Here is a 25,371-nt window from a genome sequence, read left to right as displayed (position 1 = left end):
TTCTGTATGCCACAACAGCTGCGAGAATATTGTTAGTGAACAATTGGAAGAAACAAGATTTACCAACTATCAAAGAATGGCAGATGAAGATGATGGACTATATGGAACTTGCCGAACTGACCGGGAGACTCCAAGACCAGACTGGAAGAAGACTGGAAGAAGTTTAAGGAATATTTGAAAAAAAATGTTAATATTTAAACCTTAGAATAGCTTTGGAAGTGGATATAGGCTATAGGGTTAGAAGTAGAAGATAGGGTATTATTTGTAAGTGATAAAATGTGAAGTTATTTTAAGTGTGATTAAAAAAAAGATGGTTAGAAATTATGATATATGTAAACTGCTAAAGATGAAGTAAAATGAAAACTAGATAGGTGGGACTTGGGGAAACCCACTTAACAATGTTTAGAAAAATAAGGATATGACAAGAATTTGTTCGTATTGTTTGTCTTTTCTGTTTGTTTTTTATTTGTCTTACAAAATGAATAAAAAAAATGACAGAAAGAAAGAAAGCTAGCTTCCGTTTTTTAAACAAATGTTATTTTAACCTTTTTTTTCCAATTCATTATAAATCATTTCCCCAAAACTTTGTATAACCTTACATTGCCACCACATATGTTAAAATGTACCCCCTGCTTTTTTACATTTCCAACACTTCTTTTCTTTTCTTTTGTACTTTTTTGATAGTATAACCGGAGTTAAATACCATCTGTACATCATTTTCATACAACTCTCCTTAAGTGCCATAAGTTTTATATCACTTTTCCATAATCCTTCCCAATCTATCATCTGTATATTATGTCTCACATCTTTTGCCCATGGCACCCACATGAGAGGGGCCAGAGCTGAGCTCCAGTGAACTCTGGCTGAAAAAATGCCCTGTTAAATTCTTCAGAGGAGAAACCTCTTATCTAACAAATTGTCTGATTATAATAATGATTTTAGCTGTGTAATGTATATTATTATGTTTTTATCCAGTTTTATGTATTTTATTTTTGTATTCTCTTCAGCTAAATCAATAAATAATAACTGCATTTGTATCTGAAAGAAACAAATCTGAGCATTTTATTTTTCATAACAATTTATTTTGCATTATAATGATCATAATAAAACTTAACTATTTTTAAATAGTTCTTTGTATTTAGAATCCACAATCCCCACATGCTGACCCCCTTTTCTCTGCTCTTGTTTCTCTTTACCTCCACCAAAAGCAAGCAAGCAAGCAAGAAACAGAGATCCCGAGTCCTAGATTTCACCACTAGGCCTCCAATTCCCCCTCATTGCCATGGATTTTGGAATACACGAGGAGGTCTACAGTGTCCGATTTACCCTTCCTGTTCAGGCTGGTGTGAGATTCGTGAAGCATTATAACAGCTTTCTTCATAAACTGAAAGAATAAACCTCCGAATTCCAATAAAAACTCTTCCATTTTTCCGGATGGCACAGAAATTTGTTGTTGCACAACCTTGGAAAGTGAAATAGTTGGGGAAAACGGTATCTGGAAAATAGGAAAGAAGTGTTGACTTTAGTCCTTAACCAAGGGAACAGGAGATGGTGTCTGAGATGGTGAATGAGAATTTTAACACGTTAGATTTAAAAAGTGTATATTTAAGAAATCTGAAAACTATAATTTCATCAGAACATGAATATACAAAATTTTCAGCATTAGGAATTCAGGTAAAAAAATTACTGAGATGTAAACAAAAATGGCATTATACCCAAAGGAGTCGCAAGACATGTAAGGTTTATTAATAAACAAGTTATATTTATAAAATATAATGAAATTAGAGGTTCTGAAAACTGCCCTAATTAACTATGTTAACAAAATCAAATTCTTGTGGTCAAGTGATTTGCATTAAAATGCAAGGAATTTGATCCCTGCCATCTCCTGGCCCTGTTTAAAGGCACATGCTGTGGCTACACAATAATATTTGAAAACAACACTCCCTCATTTGTTTGTGAGCCTTGAGTGTGTGATCCTGGCATGAGTCAACAGTGTGATGCAGACGCATAAAAAGCTGGAGTTGCACTGTGTTGTCTCTCAGGATGGTTGGATGCCATACTGAGGCTCCCTCATTATCCCAAACTGACCTAAGCACGCAGAGAATCCTTTTATTTTACCATATCTATTTTCATGTTAAACACATCTAACATGAAGTGGGAGAAAAGGGGGGGGGTTCCCAAAAGCTGACCAGGAACTCCTATCAGAATTCTTACTCAGCCCTCAAAAGTGAAACTAGCAAAGCCCAGGCTGCAAAGGGGAGGAGAATATGGGATGATTTATTTGTAGCTTTACCAGCCCCCGGAGTCCACACGCTTCCTCTGCGCGGTGCTCTGCTCCGAAGGGCTCCTCACAGCTTCAGCAGAGTGTAAACACAGCGTAGAAACAGGAACAGTTGCCGTGTGTGCGTAATAAATCAGGCTTAACACACGGTGTTTTCCTTATCTTACAAACAGCTTTATTCTCGTAGCAAAACACAGTTCATAACTCTCCTGGTGACAGAGCACACATTCTTGCTCCTCTCTTGCAACGGAGCAATACACACACACTGAGAGACACAGTAAAACACTCCCCTCAGTATTCTAAACCACGCCTCAGAATGTGAGACGTCACTCAGAACTTCTTAACCCTGTAAGTTCTGATTCTCTCCACACCCCCTCTCGTATCACTTTCTGAGAGGAGTTGTGAACACACATTTACAGACCTCTGAGTGTTCAACACCTTCCCCACTGCCTTTCGCTCCTTCCTGGCATCATTGTCAGGCACCTGTTGAACCTCCTCACAAATCTCAGGTTCGCACTGTGCGAGACCAATCCACGCATTTGTGACCTGAAACCTCTCAGGTGGAATTCCCTTTGTTGCCCGAGATGACCGCCTGGGCACAAACTGGGGTGCTTCTTCTGGCCCACTGGGGCCAGCAAGTGCGTCTTCTTCATCAGACGATTCCCCCTCTGACTTGAACCGTCTGTGAGCTTTCTCCTTTATGCTAACAGGAGATGAGGGCTCACTCTTGGACACTCTTTTAACAACCTGTGGAGACGCCCTACCCTGGTCCTGACCCTGATCATGGACCTGGTCCCCATCATCTGGCTCTCCCTCCTCCTCAGATTCAAACAGACAATCTGAGTGAACGTCAGGGCTCGCTTTGCGCCTTGCCCAACCATCCTGCTCATAGAACTCAGCATGTTTACTGATCAGAAGCTTGGTCTGATCACCTTCTGGATATGCAAATCTCCACCCCTTTGTCGCAGGTTCATACCCACAGAAGATCATTTCCTGGTACCTTGGGCCACCCTCTTGCTGCTGAAACTTTGGTACAGGCACCATGGCTCTGCAACCGAACGCACGAAAGAAATGCAGCTGCGGTTTCCGTCCGTGAAGCAAGAAATACGGGGTGTCACCTACCTCTGAATTGTAGCGCCTGTTCATCGTGAAATTGGCCGTCTTTACCGCCTCCCCCCAAAAACTTTGAGGCAAACCAGAGTCACACAGTAGAATCTCTGATGCTTGAACCAGAGCTTTACTCCTAAGCTCTGCCACGCCACTCTCCTGAGGAGAAGTCACCTTGTGACGTATCCCTCTCTGGCGAAAGAAACTTTTTAGAGCAGACCCAGTGACCTCTGAACCTCGGTCACTCTGAAACCCCTGCACCTTGGTGGAGAACCTTAGTTCCACCTCTGCAACCCAATCTTTGATCAGTTGCGTTGCGTCCTCCTTCGTTCTCAGCGTGAACGCCCATGAGTTCTGCGTAAAATCATCTGTCAGCGTCAGCAGAAACTTGGCCCCTCCCAGACTTGGCTTTGGAACGGGACCAAAAAGGTCTGTGTGCACAAGCTCAAAAGGCTTTGTGGTTACTCTCTCCACCCTGGGATAACTGTATCCCTTGTTCTTGGCTTTCCTGCAAGCCCTGCAATTCAGAAGTTCACCACATTCTCTTACCTTGCACCCTTTGGTGCACTCTGATAACATCTGAATGTCTTCACAGGAGCCATGTGACATTCTCTTGTGCCACACGCAAGCACATGAAACATGAGTGTGAATGGTGGCTTTCCCAGCATTCCCCTCACCCTCCAGAGGTGTTTCCAGAACAAAGAGGTTGTTCTGATTTCTCTCAACACGTACTAGCTGCTTCCCCCCTCTGGAAATTGTACAGACATTCTTCTCAAAACAAACCTTATACCCTTCCTGTAAGAGACATGGTACAGATAAAAGACAATGTTTTATCCCTGGCGACACGTAGACTTCCAGCTGCGCCTGTAAAACAGAAACAAACATGTTTCCCACATTGGTTACACGTCTCTGTGACCCATCAGCAAAACACACTGATTTCCCAGCTGAAACAGCCCTGCAGTTCCTTATCTTGACACCAGGTGTCTCAGTCACGAGATTTTTATTTGCAGCAGAGTCCACAACCCAACGCAGCACTCTCTCCTCACTGGAGTTGTCCTTCGTTGTTGCCTTAGCAACAGACTTCCCGCTGCCCCCGTCCTTGGGGCCTTTGCAGGTGTTCTCTAAAACTGCCATCGAAGCAGATAGCTGATAAGCGCCTTCTTCCCCCTCTGAATCACATCGTCTCTGCTCCTTCCCATGCCTGCCTCCTCTGCTGGACTGGTTGCCATGGAAACCCGGCTGGTTCCCATGGGAAGCGACCTTGGAAACAGCCTGCCCTGTCTCCCTTGCTCTCTGTGGGCAGTTGCGACGCAGATGGTCAGGGGAATTGCAAACAAAGCAACGGCGAGTGGAAAACTTTGCAAACTTGCCTTTGGTCTTCTCTGCCCCCCCAACCTTGCCAGCAGCTCTCCTTGAGGCTGTACTGCTTCTGGGGACGTGGCTTTTGGCTTCCGCTGTGGTTTCTCTGCAAACCCTCTCCAGCTCCTGCCAAACAGCCTGGGCACTCTCAAGACCCTTGGAATGGCCTGCCTGGCCTGCACCCCCACTCCTGGGTGCATAGTTTCCAGAGGAACAGCTTGCCGCTGCTTCTCTCTTCTTTTTTGCTCTCAGCCGCTCTCCAGCACACAGCCCATCACACAGACGTGTGGAAGCATCGCAACAGCCTCCCAACACAGTCCCAGCCCCTTCTGGGCTTTCTGGGCATCCCTCAGCCCCTCCTGGGCTTGGTGCTTCCTCTGGGCAGCTTCCAGCCCCCTCTGGTCTGGCTCCCACTGCGGCCTGACATGCCGTCTCCAGTGCCTGCCACGCGACCCAGGGCTTCTTTCCGTCCACCTTATCAAAAGGGACTGAGTACGATTCATGGCTGTCTGCCATCTTCTCCCCCGGGGGCCCAGCTTACTTACGGTAGCAGCTTCCTTTCACACCCGGTTCAAGCGCAGATCTTCCCAGCGAGCTCCCTGCCTCAAACGTAGGCACAGCTCCAGCTGGCTTCGGCTTCTCTCCGGCATCTTCTGCGTTTCCCCAGCGTCTCTTCAGCTGACCACACACATAGGCACGTCTTTGCAACTGCTTCAAAGCGTTTGCTGACCACACCCATAACCTATGGGATGATTTATTTGTAGCTTTACCAGCCCCCGGAGTCCACACGCTTCCTCTGCGCGACTCTGCTCCGAAGGGCTCCTCACAGCTTCAGCAGAGTGTAAACACAGCGTAGAAACAGGAACAGTGCCGTGTGTGCATAATAAATCAGGCTTAACGCACGGTGTCTTCCTTATCTTACAAACAGCTTTATTCTCGTAGCAAAACACAGTTCATAACTCTCCTGGTGACAGAGCACACATTCTTGCTCCTCTCTCGCAACGGAGCAATACACACACACTGAGAGACACAGTAAAACACTCCCCTCAGTATTCTAAACCACGCCTCAGAATGTGAGACGTCACTCAGAACTTCTTAACCCTGTAAGTTCTGATTCTCTCCACAGAGAATAATGGGGGGGGGGTGTAGGGCAGAGGCAGCTTAAATGGCCTGGACTCTGCCTCTTCCTTCCTGGGGCAAATCAGCCCAAATACCCCTCCCCTGTTCATTCCCAATCTCTCTTCTTTTCAGGAAGGAAGGGTGTAGTAAATTTGCACCTCTCCAAAGAGCATTATTCTTCAAAAACACTGTTGATAGGGAGGTGTGCATATAAGGCTGGATCCAGGCACATGAATACAGTGATTCAGTTCAATGTGTTATGAAATCCCAATGCAGAAAGATAGGACTCCAAATCGACATCTGGTGTCACAGTGTAATAATGCATATAAAGCAATTTATCTTTTTCGGAATGTAGTTAAATTATAACTGCTAAATTTTGAAGCAGCTTTTAGGAGGATACAGAGCACCTACAGGTAGAAGAGAGTGGATATTCTGCTGCACAACTATAAATCCTTGCACTTATGGTCTGAGTTAGCCAGATACTGCTCATGGTCACAGAATTTAAGGAAATTTAATTACATTTCTTTTACACAATAAATATGCTTTTTGAGAAATAAATATGCTTTTTGAGAAAGAGGCACACATTTTGTCCTGGACTGCATCCCAGTGGTGGAAAGACTGAGATGCAACTGGGGTGGAGCAATGAATGCACTTTCCCCTTTTGTTCAGAAGGGTATTTAATATAAACATCATAATCTGAATCCTGCTTCTAGACAAGCAAGTGGCATTTTGAAAGTTAAAGGGCAAAGTCCAGGCAGGCAAGCAATAAGGAAGAGTGCAGAGTGCAGCCAGTAAGAGATATGATCCCTTTCACTTTTCCAGCCAAGTCCAATGGAAAAAGAGAGGAAGGAAGGGAGAGAAGGAGTGACCCAGCCGATGACTAGGCCTTTTCACCTGACTGAATAGCAATGTTACCTTTCTTAAAAGCTCCTCTAAAATCAACACATTGGGTCTCATTCTCAAGGCAGTTGATGATCGTCTCACTTTTACACTTTTCCTTTCCTTTGGAGAAGCACGATGGGCACTGCAGACCATTTTCAGCCAGCATGTTGCGATCAGGAACTGCCAAGATCAAATGTATAGTGAGCATCTTAATTAAGTCTTTGTCTGTTTTTGTATCTCTTTGTTATATAAATGGAATCCACCCTAGGAAATTACAGTTTTACTGGGGCAGCTGCAAGTGTTCTTGGATGAAAACATGCTCTAGAAGCAATCTGGGTTCAGGGCTGAGCATGGGACAAGGTCACCATTGGTCTCTGAGGTGAATGACCTTTACCCAAAGTGGGGTGGGAGAGTGTGAACTTTATTTTCCTTTTTATCTCTCTGAAGGTATTCATGCCATTGATTATGGTGTAGCCTCTCTGAAAATATAGGCTCTTAGTTCCCCATTTTTGTACAGAGATTCTGTCTCTCTTCTGCTCTTCAGCAATGAGCTATCAGTGTTTCTGTGAACTGATCCGAGACACCAAGGTACAGGGTGGTACATAAATTCAATAAATTCAATAAATAAATTTCGGAGAATGCTGTAAGGTAGGGTCTTATGTTTGCACCATTATAACTGCTGGCCAAGGTAGTGCTTGCCAATTAAAAGACAGAGAAGAACTAGCTGAAGGGTGATTCAGGAGGGCACTTGGATAAGATAGGTGGGTTGTAAGGTCGATGTTTGAAACAGCCAATGGAAAGTGGATTTGAAGGGACCATAAACTATTCATGAGCTGTTCAGGAGCTTAGGTATCCAATTATATATCTGATCCTTCATGGTGCTGCTTCAAGGGACAGGAAGAAGGAGAGGCCTGGCTGGAAAGGCAACCCATCCCTTCTCAGGCAGAGACAAAGCTGCCTAGTAGGTCCCTCTTTTTCACAGTTTTCTCCTCATGCCTGCCTCTCCGTCCTGCCTTATTCTCCATACCTTGAGAGCCCCTAATAGTCCTGAGCTGCTCAACCCAACCTGTAGCCACTTGGGCCTGTCTCACCCCATTTGAACAAGGCACAGGTCCCCTGAGTACTGCTGATTGACTAAGGATCCAAGCCTTGGAGAAACCCAGTGCAGAGCGTTAACATGTTAATCATTCTCCAATGATCCAGAAACTTACGGCTGAGAGTTTCATTGTTACACAGGTCAGTGTTGCAGCATTGCATCTTCATCTCAAAGAATTTACCATCCGCTGCAGTGAAACTGTAATCGCCTGAGAAACAGTATCTGGATGACAAACAAGTATTCTCAATTTGCACTTCAGGTTTAACTGTGAAAAAGTATTTGAAAGAACTATCAGGATCTGGGGGGAAACGCGGTCCATTGCTCCTAAAGCTCATTTATTATAATTCTTCCAATTTTCTGTGTTGCCTGAATCAGGACCTTTTCAAAGTAACAATATGGAAAGTATTATTCAATCTAAAATGAGGTGCTGTTTATTTATTTAAATGTGTGTGCACTGCTGTATCGTAAAAGGAAAGAGATATAAAAATGTTTTTCAGTTGTAATACATAAAAGATACAATAAGAACCAGTGTATTCTTAATGGAAAAGAAAGGTTTTCTGCAGGCATTTAAGTGTTCAGCTCTCAACCATAAGCAGTAGTCTCTTGCCTCCTTATTCCATAGAGCCAGCTTCTCTTTTAAGGTTCACAATTAATTTGCAAAATGCATTAAATTTTGAATTTATGCAGAACTTAATTTTAGGTCAAATTTGTTACATGAAGAATCATGCCTATTTCTATACATCTGACAATACATCTGCCATACACTGCACTCTCTCTTCTAGTCGATCCTAACAGTTTGCAGGTTCGGGACATGCTTCCCTGAACTCCTCTTGTTGAACGCAAGACACTTGGCAAGACACTTGCATTGCACCAACCTTACTACCCCCTTACCGCTCTCCCTCCAAGAATGTAGCAGTTATGTTGGAAGGGATGGTCAAGCAAGCACCATCCCACCCACAATTGCCCCAAGGCATTTTGGCACTGAGGTGTACCACAAAATGGCACCCACTCCCTCCTGGGTAGAAGGGATGGGTGAATCAGGAACAAGCAAAGGGATCAAATCAACCCTCAAGTGTGAAGCATGTTCTTCTCCCTCCTGGTTCCTCAGCTTTTGAATAGTTTTTATACATCTGTGAAAGGATTCTCAATTTTAATGTCATTTATGGCAAAGGGGATATTCAGCTTATATTGCAGGCTTCTTGTCCTAGTTTGATAACCAAAACTAAAGTGGAGTTCACTGGTTTGGGTCAATAGAGATTTCTGATTGATGCAAATCAAGTTCTCCAAGCTTGGCGATCAGCACCCAAATTCAGCCACTGCTTGTGATCAGGTGATGTTAGATTCCCCATTTTCATATGCAAGCCATTCATTGCTTACTTCAGATGTTGTTGGACTGCATCTCCCGTCATCCCTGACTGGTGGCCTGGCTAGCTAAGGCTGATGGGAGTTCTAATTCATCTACAGCTGAAGTGTCACAGCTTCTTCACCTCACTTTTTTCATAGGTGAGTTCCTCCAGCATAGACTTCTATATGCTAATAGATCCATTAAAGTTCACCTATATCTTAACCTGGGTCAAATCCAACAGCAAAAGACAAAAAGACAAGCAAATCTTACCTATATTTGTACGCAGAACACTGGCAGAACAGGTATATATAACATTATTATTACAAGTTGTTTCTGCATTGCTGTTATCTGTCATTCCAGTCCTGTTAAACTTATATTTGCATGTCAGAGATACCGCTGAGGACAGGAGCAAAAGATTCATGAATTATCATCATCATCATCATTTGGTTTTCCTGTTTGCTTAATGAGACACAGAGGAGGAGGTGATAGTATAATAAAACTTTAAAATAAAAAGTGTTCAATTTAATATGCATTGTAATAGAAGAGAATGAAATGAAATGAATAGAACACTCATTAATTAAAACTCTTGTAGCCATTGTTCAGAACACTGGTTTAATTATTTGCAAGAAGTGGGGAGGTGTACCCTCCCTTCCCCACAGCCAACTTTCCCTCCCATTCAGACTCTCACTTAAAGACAATTTCTTCCCACTGTTTGGTCACAAGCTTAGATCTGAGCACAATTAAACTATGGAATTTTCTACAAGAGGCACTGAATGCCACCTATTTCAATGACTTTTAAAGAGGATTCAATAAATTGATGGAGAATAAGACTACTAAAGCTACTAAGCATGATGGCTATGTACTACCTTCAATATCAAAAGTAGCATATGTCAAATAATAGTTGCTGGAACCCAAAGTAAACCAGAGTGTCGCTGTGGTGTGGTCCCGATTGTGTGCTTCCAATAGTCATTGGGCTGGCCAGTGTTAGGACAGGATCCTCGACTAGGGATGAACCAATCTATCAATTTGACTTGCTGTCAATTTCTTATTTTTCTAATTCATTTATTTATCGGCAGCAACTTCCTCTAATAAGTTCAAGGTAGTGTACATGGTTTTCCCCTCTCTATTTTATCCTCAGAAGTTTCCTGTGAGGTAGGTTAAGCCGAGGGATCCCCCAGTGAGCTTTGTGGCTGAGTGAAGATTCGAACCCTAGCCTCCTGGATCCTTGTCTGACACTCAAATCACATTCAGCTCCCCACATTTCCACAATCAATGAGTAGTAGTAGTGAATCTGGATCCTCACCAGTGGGTTGATGTGATCTGTTCCAAGGAGTAGACTTGAAGGTGTCTTTCTTTGTAAAATGTATTTAATTTCTTCCTGCTATGGCCATACTTTTTCATCTTCCCTTTCCTTTCCAAAGCAACTTTTACTATTCTGTCCTGTTTTTAAGGCATATTTTCTCCACCTCTCCCACTAAAGAAGAGCTTATTCACCTTCTTAGCACTTTCCCTGCACTTTGACATCATGCCCAACATTTTCATCTGGAAATTTCTTCCCTTTGCAAATCCCCCCTCTGTTTCCCTACCCTCACACACACAGAGGGAGGGAGGGAGGGAGGGAGGGAGAGACAGAGAGAGAGAGAGAGAGAGAGAGATATCCACATTTTGTGTGTATTGCTGAAATGCAGCTTCCATGTTAGAATGGGATATTTCATTATTTTTCTACATGACATAGTTTATCTGTATGACATCACAAGAAATAATCTCTTGACTTGACTCTCCCCTACTTTCTCTTGGTAACCCAGCAGTCCTTGCTCTCTATGGTGCTGATCTACACTGCTAACTCCCTTTCCCTCTCACGAAGCAAGTTTTCTTCAGTATCCTCTAAAGATCATCAGATGTTCCCCATCTTACCTGCAGAAAGCAGGGCCAAGAGGAGGCATGCACTCAGGAGTGCCTTCAGCATTCTAGAAAGATTAGGAGACTCAGAGCAGAGATGGATCAACAAGGGAATTGACGCAGGTAGAGGCTTACTTGGAGGAATTTATAGGCCATGGACTCATGTCACAGGGAACACTTGGGAACAAAAGTGAGGTCCAGGAATGGGAGTTGTTTTTTCACTACAAAGATAAAGAGGGAGATACTGAAATGCAAAGCTCATTAGTTATGATCTCATTAGTTGCTGATAGAAGCTTCTGATTACTTTTCTGAGATAGATACTTTACAATTTAAATGGTGAAGGCAACTGAGAGCCAAATAGGCAAAGAGTGACTGGGGTGACCCAGTTAGATGAGTGCCACACCCTGAAGGAAATTAAATTGGTCTTAACCATCTAGGGGTCATTTACCTTTACCTTTACCTGATACCCAAAGCTCACCTAACAAGAGGTGAGTCCTTTTCTCCCCATCCTTTCTCAGGAAGCCACATTTGGTGGCTTGCAGTCGAGAGGGGGGGGGGCGCTGCTTCCATACAAGAGTTAGACAAAATCCTCACCTGCCCACATTTTCTGAATTTGTCCAAATTTGGTTTGCAGTTCCTCCAGAAGATTAACTTACCTATCCTCCCTCCAGGGTAGGCCTCCCAAAAAGCATTGGAGCCTAACAGATGATTTGCATACTGTGCACATGTGGTCTTTCCCACCTATGTGGTTCAGAGTTTTTCAGTAATAATTAATAAAGTGGCTCCAGTTGAATCTGATACAGTATGTTTTTGTCTCCTCTCTTTATGTCCAGTCTTCTAATGCAATGGGTGTAGAAGTATATCCACCTCTGGACTCTATAAAATCCACTTGGACCTTATGCAATTATTTTTCTGTTCTACAATCTGCTCCTCTGAGATTTTGTTGTTTTATGCAGTCAGGCTACTACAGCTCTGCAACTAAAGTGGAATCTTACTGAGTTGGACGGAGCAATATACTAATCAAATTGCAATGAAAGCCTCAAGGTACAGCTCAGGTGACTGCTCAGCTGGCAAAGCTAGGCATAGCTCAGGACTGTTGAAAGGTGCCAGGGACACACTGGTATGCACTGAATGGAATACAATGACTCCAAGATAATTACTGAGAACTAATTAAATATTATGGAACTTTGCCCCTCCTTGTTCTAATTGTGTGAACACATTCTCTCGGCTAATGCAAATTGCAAACTTTTAGCAACAAAGGTAGAGCTGGAGAGCCAGGTCATGTTACTGGTCAAGGTGCATATTCCTCCCACCTCTACTGTCATAGCCAAGAACCATCAATGGGATGTCCTTGCACACGTGCTCGAGAATTTGGACACCATTTGCCCCAATCTACCTATTGTACTGACAGGGGATTCTAATGCCCGCCTAGGCCAAGGGAGGAAAGTATATACAAAAGGATCATTCTTGGAGTGGCTGTTCAGATGTCCATGGGTACAGGACTATCATGACAGGAGGGCAGAAGGCCACTCCCACTGGGCTCTTATGCCTCTTTCGCTGTCTGGCAGGCTAACAGCAGCTCTGGCTGTGCTCATTTTGCTCTTCAAGATATGGCAACTAATAGGCTGCAGTGATGTCCACCAACTCAGATGACTTAAAAAGAGGATTAGATAAATTCAGAGAGGGCATGTTTTCCCACAATGCCTATGTTCTACTTCCACTGTCAAAAAAAAGTTCTGCCTCTGAATAATTGGTGCTGGGAATAGCTGATGGACAGAATATTGTCGTAGTCTTGTCCAACTTGCAAGCTTTCCACAAGGATTGGTTGGGATGCTGGACTAGATGGGTGATTGTCCTCATCCAGCATCTTCACTTTGTGTTTAAAAGGGTGAGGGACAGCTTTTTGCCTATTTCCTTCTTCTCTTTCCACTGCTCTTGGACATAGAGCAATATCCTCATTTCCCGCTATACCACCAACCAAGGTATATTTAACCATACACAGCACAGAAGGCACAGAGGACATTCATCACTAAGCTGTCTATCTTGGGGTGTCCTTCTCTTCGCTTCATTCTTTATGTTAGGCCTACTGAGCAATGCAACTCCTTCCTTGATAGCCAAAGGTGCTTCTCAAGTTTCCACCCCATCCCTCACCAATAAATATATTTGGCTGGAAGGATTGGAGGCGGCATACGGATTTCAGCACACTCCTATGCACTGTTGGTGGAAGTAGTAAGCATTTATTTCAAAGGGATTACAATGCAATTCTATATCTGCCTTCCTTGATGTAAGTGTCACTGATTTCAATGGGTCTTACTCCCAGATAAGTCTGTATAGTTTTGTATTGCAACTTCTTCAAAGTATATTTTGGAGTTTTGGTTTCACTATCACCTCCTCCTCTGTGTCTCATTAAGCAAGCAACAAAACCAAATAATAATAATGGTAATGGTAATAATAATCTATGAAGTAATCTTTTGTTCATTTCCTCAGCATTATCTCTGAAGTGCAGATATATCTATAACAGGACTCGACTGACATATACTGGCTATTTAAAAACACATGCTGACTCCAAGGAAAATTTCTGTGAGGCCACTGTTCTGAGTACAAATATAAGTAAGATTTTCCTGACTTTTTGGCTTTTGTTGTTGGAGTAGATCCATGTTAATATATAGTTCTACTAGAATATAGCATATGTTAACATAGTTCTACTAGGGTTCTACTAGCATATAGAAGTCTATATGTCTATTCTGGGGCAACTCACCCATGAAAAAAGTGAGGTGAGGAAGCTGTGACACTTCAGCTATAGATGAATTAGAACTCCCATCAGCTTCAGCAAAGAAGCAACATCTGTTTAGCCTAAGATGCTCTCTTGGCTTTCTGCAAGAAGTGAAGTTACAGGGAACCAGGCAGAAGGCCTTCTCGGCAGTGGTGCCCTCCCTGTGGTATGCCCTGCCATCAAAAGTCAAGGAGATAAAGAACTACATAACTTTCAGAAAACATCTGAAGGCAGCCATGTTCTGGGAAGTTTTTAATGTTTGGTGTTTTATTATGGTTTCAAATTTATTGGAAGGCCCCCACCCTCTGAGTGATTGGAGCATTCCAGCCATATTTGGTGGGGTATGAATAATAAAATTCTTCTTCTTCTTCTTCTTCTTCTTCTTCTTCTTCTTCTTCTTCTTCTTCTTCTTCTTCTTCTTGCTGTTGTTGGCATTTCTGCATCATGTATGGCATTAGACTAGACAGCCTATCAGAAACAAAATCAACACATCAAACTTACATGGTTCTACCGGGTTGGAGTGTGAAGCTGTTGATCAATATTTTAAGGCAAAGACCCACAACTCAGGTGTTCTGACATGCTTAAATGGCTGCACACATGCAACTCCCCCCCACCGTTAAAGAGAACCCTTTGCAATTACAAAAGTGTCACCTGCAATCTGATTGAACAAATGTCCTGGGTTGGGCAGTGGTTGTGCACTGCAACACACTGTTCCATGTCACATGTGCCTAGGATATAAATTACCCAACATTGGAAAGGGTTGACTCTTCCCACTCATGAGAGCTGGTTTGGGAAAATCTGCGACAGATCTCTATTTGAGTACTTGATTCAGCAGAGGAGGGTACAGTGCCGGATTTACGTATAAACTAAACAAGCTATAGCTTATGGCCCCACACTCTTGGGGGCCCCTAAAAAATTTAATGGAAAAAAATATCATGATGCATATTTCCAAAATATAAGATTAAAAACAATAAAATAAAACCTACATACAGCAATAGTGGTTTGTGTTGTGTAGACTCCTATGATGTAAGTAGGGTATTTCAATCTGGTTTGAGCTATCACTAATTATGCTGCAGTCAGTAAGAAACCTACTAATTGTCTGTGGTGCAAGGTGAAATCCAAGTCTATGTTCAAAGATAGTAGGGCTAAGGCAGGAGTTGGATAAAGGGGTTGGCGTGTAATTCTGGATATAATGGAGACACTCGATTCCAAAAATTTTGAACATGGGGATATTCCCACCAAATATGCATAAATGAACCAAGCTTTCCACAGCCCTTCCAATATAAAGGGGAAAAGGTGGCATTAATTTTTGGAATAGGTAGGTTAGCTTCAGGAGGATTATCATTTTAAACATGACTATTTTGTCCAAGATGGTGACGTTGGTTTTATACCATCTCTTCAGGTCTATGTTGGTTTTCCACTGGGGGGTGGGTAGTTGTGAGGATATAGCTTGTTGAGTTTTCTAGTTATTTGTACTCCTAGGCATCTAAATTTGATGTGGCAGAGTCTGACATAGCTGAAGAAACCTTTTAAAAATTATTTTTAACCTATCTTGCAAGCCTGAGCTCATTCTGAGCTTTAACCAGCCTGACTTTCCCCCTGCAACTGTTGGCTTCTCTTGTGTACTCCTCCTTTGTGATTTCCCCTTTCTTCCATTTCTTATACATGCCCTTCTTAACTCTCAGCTCATCTGTAAGCTCCTTGTGTAGTCATACTGGTTCCCTTAGATGCCTCCTACTTTTCATTCTTGCTTGTATTGTCTGCATTTGGGCCTTCAGTATTTCTCCTTTTAGAAACCATGAGGAGATGAGCAAAAGGTCCAAGTCCCTGCCTGCTTGAACTTCTTTAAAAACCTTTTTTCTTACCACATTTCCCATGCCAAATTCTTGGCCAAATAAGGGAGATATGGACCCTGGAACGGAATGTGGAAAACAACCTCCCTCATCAAGATACAAAGCATCCTCCCTACGTGGATGATTCCACAACAACTCCTGCATGATTGTTATCCAAATTGGTCTGGGACCCTTTGCCAGAGGACCACTCCCCGGTCCTGGCTTCTTTCCATGAGCTTCCCTAACTCCACCTCTGGCTGGTCTAGCCCTGGGATAAGCTGTCAATCAATGAGTTGCTTCGCAAATGAAGCATTCATGCCTGAAGTGACATGGGTCTGTGCTACAAGCACCACAGAAACTGTATTCCCAACACAACAGGCAGAGTTGAACCCCTGCCACACTGATGCACTGAGTAATGTGGTCTGGGTTTGCCTAGTCATTAAGTGTACCACTGTCAGTCCTTTGGAGAAGTCCTTCACACAGGTGTTTAGAGGAAAAAAGGTAAAGGTAAAGGACCCCTGACAGTTAAGTCCAGCTGCGAATGACTCTGGGGTTGCGGCGCTCATTTCGCTTTACTGGCCAAGGGAGCCAGCGTTTGTCCGCAGATAGTTTTTCCGGGTCATGTGGCCAGCATGAGTAAGCTGCTTCTGGCGAAACCAGCGCAGCACACGGAAATGCCATTTACCTTCCCGCCGGAGCGGTAGCTATTTATCTACTTGCACTTTGATGTGCTTTGGAATTGCTAGGTTGGCAGGAGCTGGGACCGAACAATGGGAGCTCAACCTGTCATGGGGATTCGAACCACTGACCCTCCGATCAGCAAGCCCTAGGCTCTGTGGTTTAGACCACAGCGCCACCCGCGTCCCTTCTGTTTAGGGGAATGAAACAGTCAAACAATAGAGCTGTGATGCTGTAGGAATGATATGAAGCCATGGATGGAGAGAAGTGGAGACATCCTGAGCTGGCAGAGATAGTGCTGGGAGAGAAAGGACTATGTACAATTTGGAGTGAATTTAAAGGAGAAAGCTATTAAACCTATGGTGTTTTTCTTGGAAAAAGGGAGGAAGAAGCATAAATGGGAGTTTTCTTGTAATATATTTTTATTGATTTTTCAAAAGATTGACATATATACTCCAATACATAATAAACTTATCTTTTCTTGACTTCCTACCTCATTCGCCATGGTGTTTTAATCCCCCGCCCTCTGCTGCATGATACCTTCTTTTTCTTATATCAACACATCAATACTGTATTCTCTCATTCTTTCTGTTGCTCATATTTCAAATCCTGCTCATGAGGTCATCAAATTATAATATTTGAATAAAATTAATGAATAAAGTAAGTAAAGACCTATGGAATATTACTGTAATATATGCTCAAAGTGGAGAAACACTGGTGTGGATAAAGATGGTAAGATTTATTATTGTTTAATATGGAGGAATGGTTGTTGAAGATATTGGAGACAAAGTTCTTATGTTTGATTAGGGAAAAAATTATTGCTGACATTTGATAATAATAATTAGATAATCCATTTTGGACTATTGTGCAAAAAGGAAAATGAATTAATTTATTTTGTTCGGAAAATACGGAAAATATTGCCTAACCGAAAGTAGATCAATGGAGTTTCATTCTAGAGTGAATATTCTGAATAATTTCTTTTGTTGAACTGATAGGTGGAAAATCAGAAGTCCTTTTTAATTCTTTCTCTTCTCTTTTTTCCATTTTTTATTTTCTATTGTGTTTTCTTTTCCCTTTCCCTCTTTGTTTTTATATTTGTTTAGATTAGTTTCTTTTATTGCATTAACAAAATGTTTTGATAAAGTGTGTGTGTGTGTACGTGTGTGTGTGTATATATATATATATATATATAATGCATATATATATATATATATATATATATATATACATATATATATATATATATATATATATATATATATATGCATTATAACTTCTTAGACAGACATGGGTATGATTTGTAGGTTTCATAGTTACTCATTAGCAGATAAGAAAAGGGTGAATTTACTGTCTAAGTAAAGTTATTCCTTTGATTACAAGCTTGACTTGAGAGTAACATGTAGTAGATGCTTGTCCGTATTTTCTTTAATATCTGGATTGTCAAGATGCTGCAAAGCAGTCCAGAGCCCCTGTTTTGCCACATGACTCTAATGAGTGCTGCACACCCCCAGTCAGCATTGTCAGTGGTTAATGACGAGACAATGATAATTGAGGAATTAAGCATTTGTTTTATCTTAATGTGTCCATGTCTAACAGATCATAAAGTCTTTCGTTTGGGGCTTTTATCCTTTGGTTTGGAAATAACAACAAGGAGAGCATCTCTTCTATCTACTGTTCAAGGTCAATCTGCTTTGTGGATTTCTCAGCTTCATAGCATTTTGCTTTAATAGTCAGTAATAAAATAGCACCAAATGTTAAATTTTTCTCATTAAGGGCACACACACATCTTCAGTTGCACATCCTTGGAATATGAGTTTATAAGTTTCAATGACAAGATCTGGGAGATAAAAGGATAAGGTTTGCATTGGTTCTTTAATAAAACCTTGAGGGGGTGGGGGATGAAAATGGTTATTAAAGTGCTTGGAACTAACACACTGTATGATTAATCTGGCATCCACATATCACTAGTGGATGCCTTAGGAACCTTACCCTGTGAGCCAAATTAAGCCCAGCAGGTTACATAATGTGACCACTTTACCCAAGTGACACCCACTCGCCTTACATCGACATCATATTGCATCAGATGTGTGGCAGGTATGTTCACAGTTGCAGAAGAAGAACTAGGAGCCATGAAAATCACTCTGAATAGTTGTTTGAGAAGCAGGCCTAACAGTTACTGCCAAGCAGCCAAACACCTTTTTGAAAGCAATGTTTGCTATCAATGCCAATCAGCTAGGTGGCACTGACAGGAAGCTGTGCTGGCATTGGGATAAATAATTCCCTACTGAAGTCAACCCCTGCCAAACGCCGAGCCTGAAGGCTCCACTTTTGGCAGGGGTCTCCTTCTTCAGTCTGGCTTGAAAAGAAGAATGGAGGGAATTGGGCTGCCTACTGATTATTTGCTTTGAAGTTAGGTCTCATGACACCATAGTGATGAGGAGATTCCACCCCTCCCATATCCAAGAATCTGCTGATGTTCTCTGCTGATTCTCCAGAGAGGAGGGGGCGGTTTCTGCTCTCTACTTATTCCGCTCCAGCCTCACATCAAAGAGAGAGAGAGAGAGACTGAGTGTTAGAGAGGGAGAGTGTTATCTCTTTGTTGATAAGGTTGCTGCTAAGAGCAGCTGGAGACACTCAGTGCAGTTCAGCTTCTCCATTTAGCTCTGTATATAGTTTGTATGATAGTTGTAGATAGAATAAAAGTAGTTATTCTACAGAGCTGTTCTCCAAGTGGTTTATACTCTGCTGTACTCTGCTGTGCAACGATTGTCTTCAGAGTGAATCTGGTGCTCACAACTCTGAGTTGTGAGTCCACAGCACTTAGACCTGTTCCTGTGCAGAAGGTGGTCTCTGGAAGTGCTACCCCAGCTCGCCTGGCCCAGTCGGGGCTGAAGTGGATGAGTCCAGTCGGTGGCACTGGCTCAAGGGTGATGCTGACAAGTGATGCCAGGTAGTCAACTGGTAAGCATGCAGCAGCACCCACTTCTCCAGGCCCTTTAAAAAGCCTCAAAACCTCAAGGGTCAGGAACTAAATGTAAGGTTGAGGAACTATAAGCAGGAGCCCACCCCCACAGTCTTTGCCAACATGGCATTGTTGTTGTTGTTATTTGAATTTATATACTGCCCTACACCCGGAGGTCTCAGGGTAGTTCACAGAACAAAATCAAAATACAAAACCACAAGATATATAATCAAAATAAAAACAACAACCCAATAACCCCCCTCCCCCCAAACCCCCCTACATTTAAAAAGAGCATAGGATAATCAAATCAACCAAAGGCTTTATTAAAAAGAAACGGTTTTGCCTGGCACCTAAAGGTGTATAAGGAGGGTGCCAGGCAAACTTCCCTGGGGAGAGTGTGCCACAGATGGGGGGCCACTTCAGAGAAGGCCTGTTCTCGTGTTCCCATCCTCCGGACCTCTCTAGGAGGAGGCACACAAAGAAGGGCCTCAGGAGATGATCTCAGGGTCTGGGTAGGTCCGTATGGAAAGAGGCAGTCCTTGAGGTATTGTGGTCCTGAGCCATTTAAGGCTTTATAGGTCAAAACCAACACTTTGAATTGGGGCCAGAAACTAATTGGTAGCCAGTGCAGTCAGACAAGGATAGGTGTAATATGCTCAAATCATCTTGCTCTGGTGAGCAACCTGGCTGCTGAATTCTGCACTAGCTGAAGTTTCCGAATTGTCTTCAGAGGCAACCCTACGTATAACACACTGCAGTAATTTAACCTTGCAGTTACCAGAACATAGACAACAGTAGTTAGGCTATCTCTGTCCAGATAAGGGCATAACTGGGCCACCAGCCAAAGCTGATGGAAGGTACTCCAGGCCACTGAGGCCACCTGAGCCTCAAACAACAGTAAAGGATCCAGGGGTACCCCTAAGCTTCGAACCTGCTCCTTCAGAAGAAGTGTACCCCCATCAAGAACAGACAACCTCCCACCCATCTGGTCTATGGCCTCAGTCTTATCTGGATTGAGTTTCAGTTTGTTGGCTCTCATCCAGTCCACCTGCAGACGTAAAGGAGAAATAGAGCTGAGTGTCATCAGCATACTGCTGATAACGTACTCCAAACCTCAGGATAACCCCACCCAGCGGTTTCTTGAAGATGTTAAACAACATGGGGGATAGGATTGAGCCTTGCAGAATCCCACATTGAAGGTTCCATGGGGCTGAAAAGCATTCCCCAAGCAACACCCTCTAGGAATAACCATCCAAAGAGAACTGGAACCACCGCAATGCGGTGCCACCCACCCCTAGTTTGAAGAGTCGCTCCAGAAGGATACCATGTTGATGGTATCAAAAGCCGCTGAGAGGTTGAGAAGAATTAACAGGGACATGTTTTGCTTGTCTCTCTCTCGATACAGGGTGACCAAAGCAGTTTCTGTGCCAAAACCAGGCCAAAACCATGACTGAAATGGATCCAGAAAATCTGTTTCTTCCAAAAGCTCCTGAATCTAGTCTGTGACCACTCGCTCCAGAACCATGCTCAGGAAAGGGAGTTTAACAATTGGCAGGTAGGTAGTTAGGTTTTCTGAATCAAAGGAAGGTTTCTTAAGGAGTGGTTTTACCACTGCCTCCTTCAAACAGGCAGGCACTATTCCCCTCATAAAGAGGCATTGATCACCTCCCTGGCTCAGCCAGTTGTTCACTCCCTGCTGGTTATTATCAGCCAAGAGGGGCAAGGGACTAGAGTGCAAGTGGTCACCCTGACTTATCTGAGTCACTTGTCCACATTCTTGAGCCCTGCCAACTGAAACTCATCCGACACAACAGGACTAGACTGTGCTCTGGACACCCCTCAAGATACATCTGCTGTAACAGCAGAGTCAAGGTCTTGGTGGATGTAAGCAATTCTATCCTCAAAATGCTTTGCAAACAAGCAACAGTTAGCTACCGCCTGTTCTATCACCTCCTTTAGGCCAGCCTGCAAAAGGCCCCGTACAACCTGGAAAAGCTCTGCTGAATGGCATGATGAGGATGCAATGGAGGCAGCAAAGTATGCCTTCTTTGCTGCCTTCACTGCCACTAGGTAGGCTCAATAATGAGCCCTTACCAGTGTTCAGTTGCATTCATTCAGATCTTTCCTCCACATGTGTTCAAGCCATCTCCCAGCTTGTTTCTTCATCCTAAGCTCTGGAGTATACCAGGGGGCCAATCAGGCTCTACAAAGTGGGATAGGGCACTCAGGGGCATTGTAAACAGTAAATTACCATTTCCCACCCCTTGTATTTTGCTAGACTAAGATCACAGTTACCGGTATTTTGCATACTTGCAAAGTTTGTTTCCTCTATTATGGCATTGTAACTGGGGTAGTTTGGAATCCTAACCAGGACTAGAACATCCTCTTTTCCCTCAGAAAAAAGAATAAAAGCTATACATACATAACACATACAAAAAGCAAACAAAGATCAGTCATTACTTTTCTGGAAGTGAGAACCAGACAGAGAGAAGCTGGTTTTCTTGGCTGATTTGCAAAATTACTCACATGAAACTATACTAGAATAGTCAATGCACTTGGTCTCATCGCCAACGCAGGCAATATTCGTCCAACTTTGGCAACTTGATTTTTTTCATTTTTGTCGCTTTCGAAGCAAGCTGGACACTGCAGACCATTGGGGGAAAGTTCCTCACGAGGTGGAACTACCAAAGTAAAAAACTTAAGTGAGCATATTGATTCACTTCATTTCCCACTCTTCAAATTATTAACTTTATTTCATTTTTTTATGCCTTCTAGTAACTTCTGACCCTAGCTGGATTTGCTACCTCCACATTGTGCCCTACATTTGCCACTAACTTTGCAGATCAGGCATGCCTACTGACCATCTCTAAGTAATGTTTTCGTGTTTCAAATTTTCTCATGCATGCTCTTTTTTTTGTAGAGGTTCTGGTGTTCTCACTTGGTATAAGGGCCATCTGACAAGCTATCTGCTCTCTGTTTCCAAACGTCCATATCTGAAGGTATAGACACCTGCATTCTCTGGGAGGAAATTCTTTTTCTCCGTCTCTCTCTGTGGGTGCAAGAAAGTAATTGGCAGGTCCAGATCCCAAACTGGACAGAGCTATGCCAAGTTTTCCATATTTCTTTCTACATCTTTGCTTCCAGCCCCACCCATTACCTGTATGAAATTTAACTGATGTATTTAAGGAGTAAAGTATTCTGCCACCTAAGAGAAGATAATCTACTCCATCTATTCCAGATTCAAGAATCAACTGTTGATACTTCTTGGACCCAGTGTCTTCTGAATGGACCAAAAGACAGAATACCATCCTTTGTCTGTAACTAGGCAGCACTTACAGTGGTGCCTCGCAAGACGAAAAGAATCCGTTCCGCGAGTCTCTTCGTCTTGCGGTTTTTTCGTCTTGCGAAAAGTGGATTAGCGGATTAGCGCTATTAGCGGCTTAGCGGATCAGCTGATAAGCGGCTTAGCGATCAGCTGTTAAGCGGATTAGCGGCTTAGCCGATCAGCTGTTAAGCGGCATAGCGGCTTGGGAAAAAGGGGGGGGGGAACCCCGCAGGAACTCGCAAGACATTTTCGTCTTGTGAAGCAAGCCCATAGGAAATTCGTCTTGTGAAGCACCTCCAAAACGGAAAACCCTTTCGTCTAGCGGGTTTTCCGTCTTGCGAGGCATTCGTCTTGCGGGGCACCACTGTACATAATAGTTTTATGCAGTGCTTTAAAAAAAATGCTTAGGGCTACTCTCATTTTCTTTCTCATATTGAAATACTGCCCCTCAATGAGGCCAAACTTAGTTTCACAAAATGTTTAGGAGTATGCGTACTCCTGCATCCCCCCCCCCATAAAAAAGCACTGGTTTTATAAGGCCTCAACCTTTCACAGATGCAGATACTCACCATGTACAATTTCCGAATTACACTTCTATGTTTGGCAACAAATGAGCTTCAGCTGCGGAAATTTACCCTTGGCTGAAGTTAAACTGTAATCACCTGAGTGGCAAAGTTGGGAATTAGCACATCGCAGGAAAGTTGATTTTTTATACATTTCAACTGTAAGGAACAAAAGGAAACAAATCACAAGAGCGGCAAAAAAATCTGTTTAATTCCCTCCAAGTGTGTTTACTTTTAATGGTACTTGCAATTAACTAAATTGTTTACTCTTCAGTGAGAAACTGTCATTCACAATTCTTGGATCTATAGGTGAACCAAAACACTAAGCAGTTCTCCAACCAAACAGTGCATACAAAGATGCGAATATTAAATACATGCATAGACCAATTGTACTTAATGAGCGTAATAAGCATAATAATATATTTTTTGTACCCCGCCCATCTGACTGGGTTGCCCAAGCCACTCTGGATGGCTTCCAAGATATATAAAGACATAATAAAACATTAAACATTAAAATGCTTCCATATTCAGGGCTGCCTTCAGTGTACCTAACTTAGGTTCATTAATTTCAATCACTTACTCTGAGTAGGACTTAGCTGAATGCAATCCAGCTACATTAGTTGAAAACAACCAACTCAAATACATTAAATTAAGGAAAATGGTTTGCAAATACATTTATATTAGTCAAACGTGCATGAAAGTGTTTTCTTATGAGAAAATTGCTCCCAAATCCTGGCACATTTTCCTGACTTATTTATTTAATTATTGTGCAGTGACCTTGGGCAGTCATTGCACCACAACCTAACCTACCTCACAAGGTTAAATGCCACGTAATAGAACCTTGTAACCCACCTTGTGTTCCTTGGAGAAAAAGTGAGATATAAAGGCAATAAATAAATAGTAAAAATTTACACTGGCAAGTCATTCCTTTGGGGTCACCAAGAGTAAGTAAAATGTTTTGCCTTACCTATATTATTATTCAGAGCACCACAGGCACAGATTTCATAAGGAAGACAAGTATAAATTACACCCGCATAACATGGAGTTGTATTAGTATGACACTTGAAACATTTCAGAGATGTCACTGCAGAAAGGAGACAGAGGTTGGTGCAGGAGATTTCTTGAGATGTTAATGAACTTAATGGTATATTGGCTGGGGATGGAACAGTCAGTCTATAAAAAGCATGAAAACCCTGCATGCAAGTATGTCAAATACATTTCAGATTTATTCTTTGAAATAGTGAAGGCAAATGCATGTTAATCATCCTACTGCTGTTTTAAGAACTAGCCAAAGTACTATAATGTGGGAGAAGGTGTCCTTCTTCCTAAGGAGGTGGCATGCAAGAGGGTAGGTGTGTGTTAAACTAGAAAGCTATGACTTTTTAAATTAATGTTTGTGAGCCATATTTACATAGCTGTCAAGTGTCCCTTATTTGAAGGGACAGTCCCTTATTCCAGCGCCATGTCCCGCTGCTGTCCCTTATTGATGGATGTCCCTTAAATGTCCCTTAAATGATGTCCCTTAAATTTCAAAGGAAGCAGCTCCTCTCCCTCTCTCCCTGCTGGCCAGGGAGGAGGGAGGCTCCAACTGTGTTGCTTGGCTGTGTTGCTCACCCAATAAGAAGTCTAAGAACGAGTGGGGGGTGGAGCTTGCATGCCTTGTGTGTGGCTAGTTAATGCAAGCTGAGGGAGTTTTTGAATGTTGGACGCCATTTTGTTGTATGTGCTGCTGCAAACTTTGCAGTGCAAAGCCAGGCCAGGGAGCCATCTTAAGTTGAGGCTGCATAGGCCTTGTGGTGCATGTGATTCAGATTCTATTCAGTTGAACCTCTGGTTACAAAGTTGGTTGGACAGTGTTCTCGAAGCTACCAGCATGAGTTTGACCAGACCGCAGGAGGACAGGAAGACTGGAGTGCCTGGACCAGGAGAGGCTGCAGGTCCCTTATTTTGGCTGCTGGTCCCTTATTTTCAAGGCTGCTGGTCCCTTATTTTCAAATCTGTAAGTTGACAGCTATGATATTTAGACAATGCAATACTCGCCTTCTCCAGTAATTAGGAACAAAAAGATCTCAGTCTTGATATATGCCAATGATTTTTTGTATGTGTGAACTGCCCTGTGGTTTTTGGGTGAAGGACAGTATAGAAATTTA

The 25,371-nt window shown here is 42.7% G+C and overlaps 1 protein-coding gene across 1 annotated transcript; it reads right to left on the bottom strand.

The window, feature by feature from the left end:
• Window positions 1-1,132: 1,132 nt before the first annotated feature.
• On the bottom strand, window positions 1,133-22,641 carry LOC128419172 (uncharacterized). The gene is made up of 6 exons (XM_053399586.1): window positions 22,491-22,641; window positions 21,906-22,014; window positions 11,104-11,222; window positions 7,960-8,109; window positions 6,782-6,928; window positions 1,133-1,495 (listed from the first exon to the last, which is right to left on the bottom strand). The coding sequence occupies exons 1-6, from the start codon at window positions 22,639-22,641 to the stop codon at window positions 1,323-1,325; spliced, it is 849 nt and encodes a 282-aa protein (XP_053255561.1). The 3' UTR covers window positions 1,133-1,322.
• Between the last annotated feature and the right edge of the window lie 2,730 nt (window positions 22,642-25,371).

The sequence above is a fragment of the Podarcis raffonei genome, chromosome 8, assembly GCF_027172205.1.
Source record: "Podarcis raffonei isolate rPodRaf1 chromosome 8, rPodRaf1.pri, whole genome shotgun sequence".
Taxonomy (NCBI): domain Eukaryota; kingdom Metazoa; phylum Chordata; class Lepidosauria; order Squamata; family Lacertidae; genus Podarcis; species Podarcis raffonei.
This window is presented reverse-complemented; position numbering and strand designations above follow the sequence as displayed.

What these genes read in the sequence shown, in the direction of transcription:
- LOC128419172 (XM_053399586.1), bottom strand. Translation starts at nt 22,641, where the DNA reads ATGGTATTCTGTCTTTTGGTCCATTCAGAAGACACTGGGTCCAAGAAG. An exon ending in ATCAGTTAAATTTCATACAG is followed by an intron (nt 22,015 to 22,490) that starts GTAATGGGTGGG and finishes TTACTTTGGTAG; the next exon opens with TTCCACCTCGTGAGGAACTT. An exon ending in TAACAATGAAACTCTCAGCC is followed by an intron (nt 6,929 to 7,959) that starts GTAAGTTTCTGG and finishes TGATCTTGGCAG; the next exon opens with TTCCTGATCGCAACATGCTG.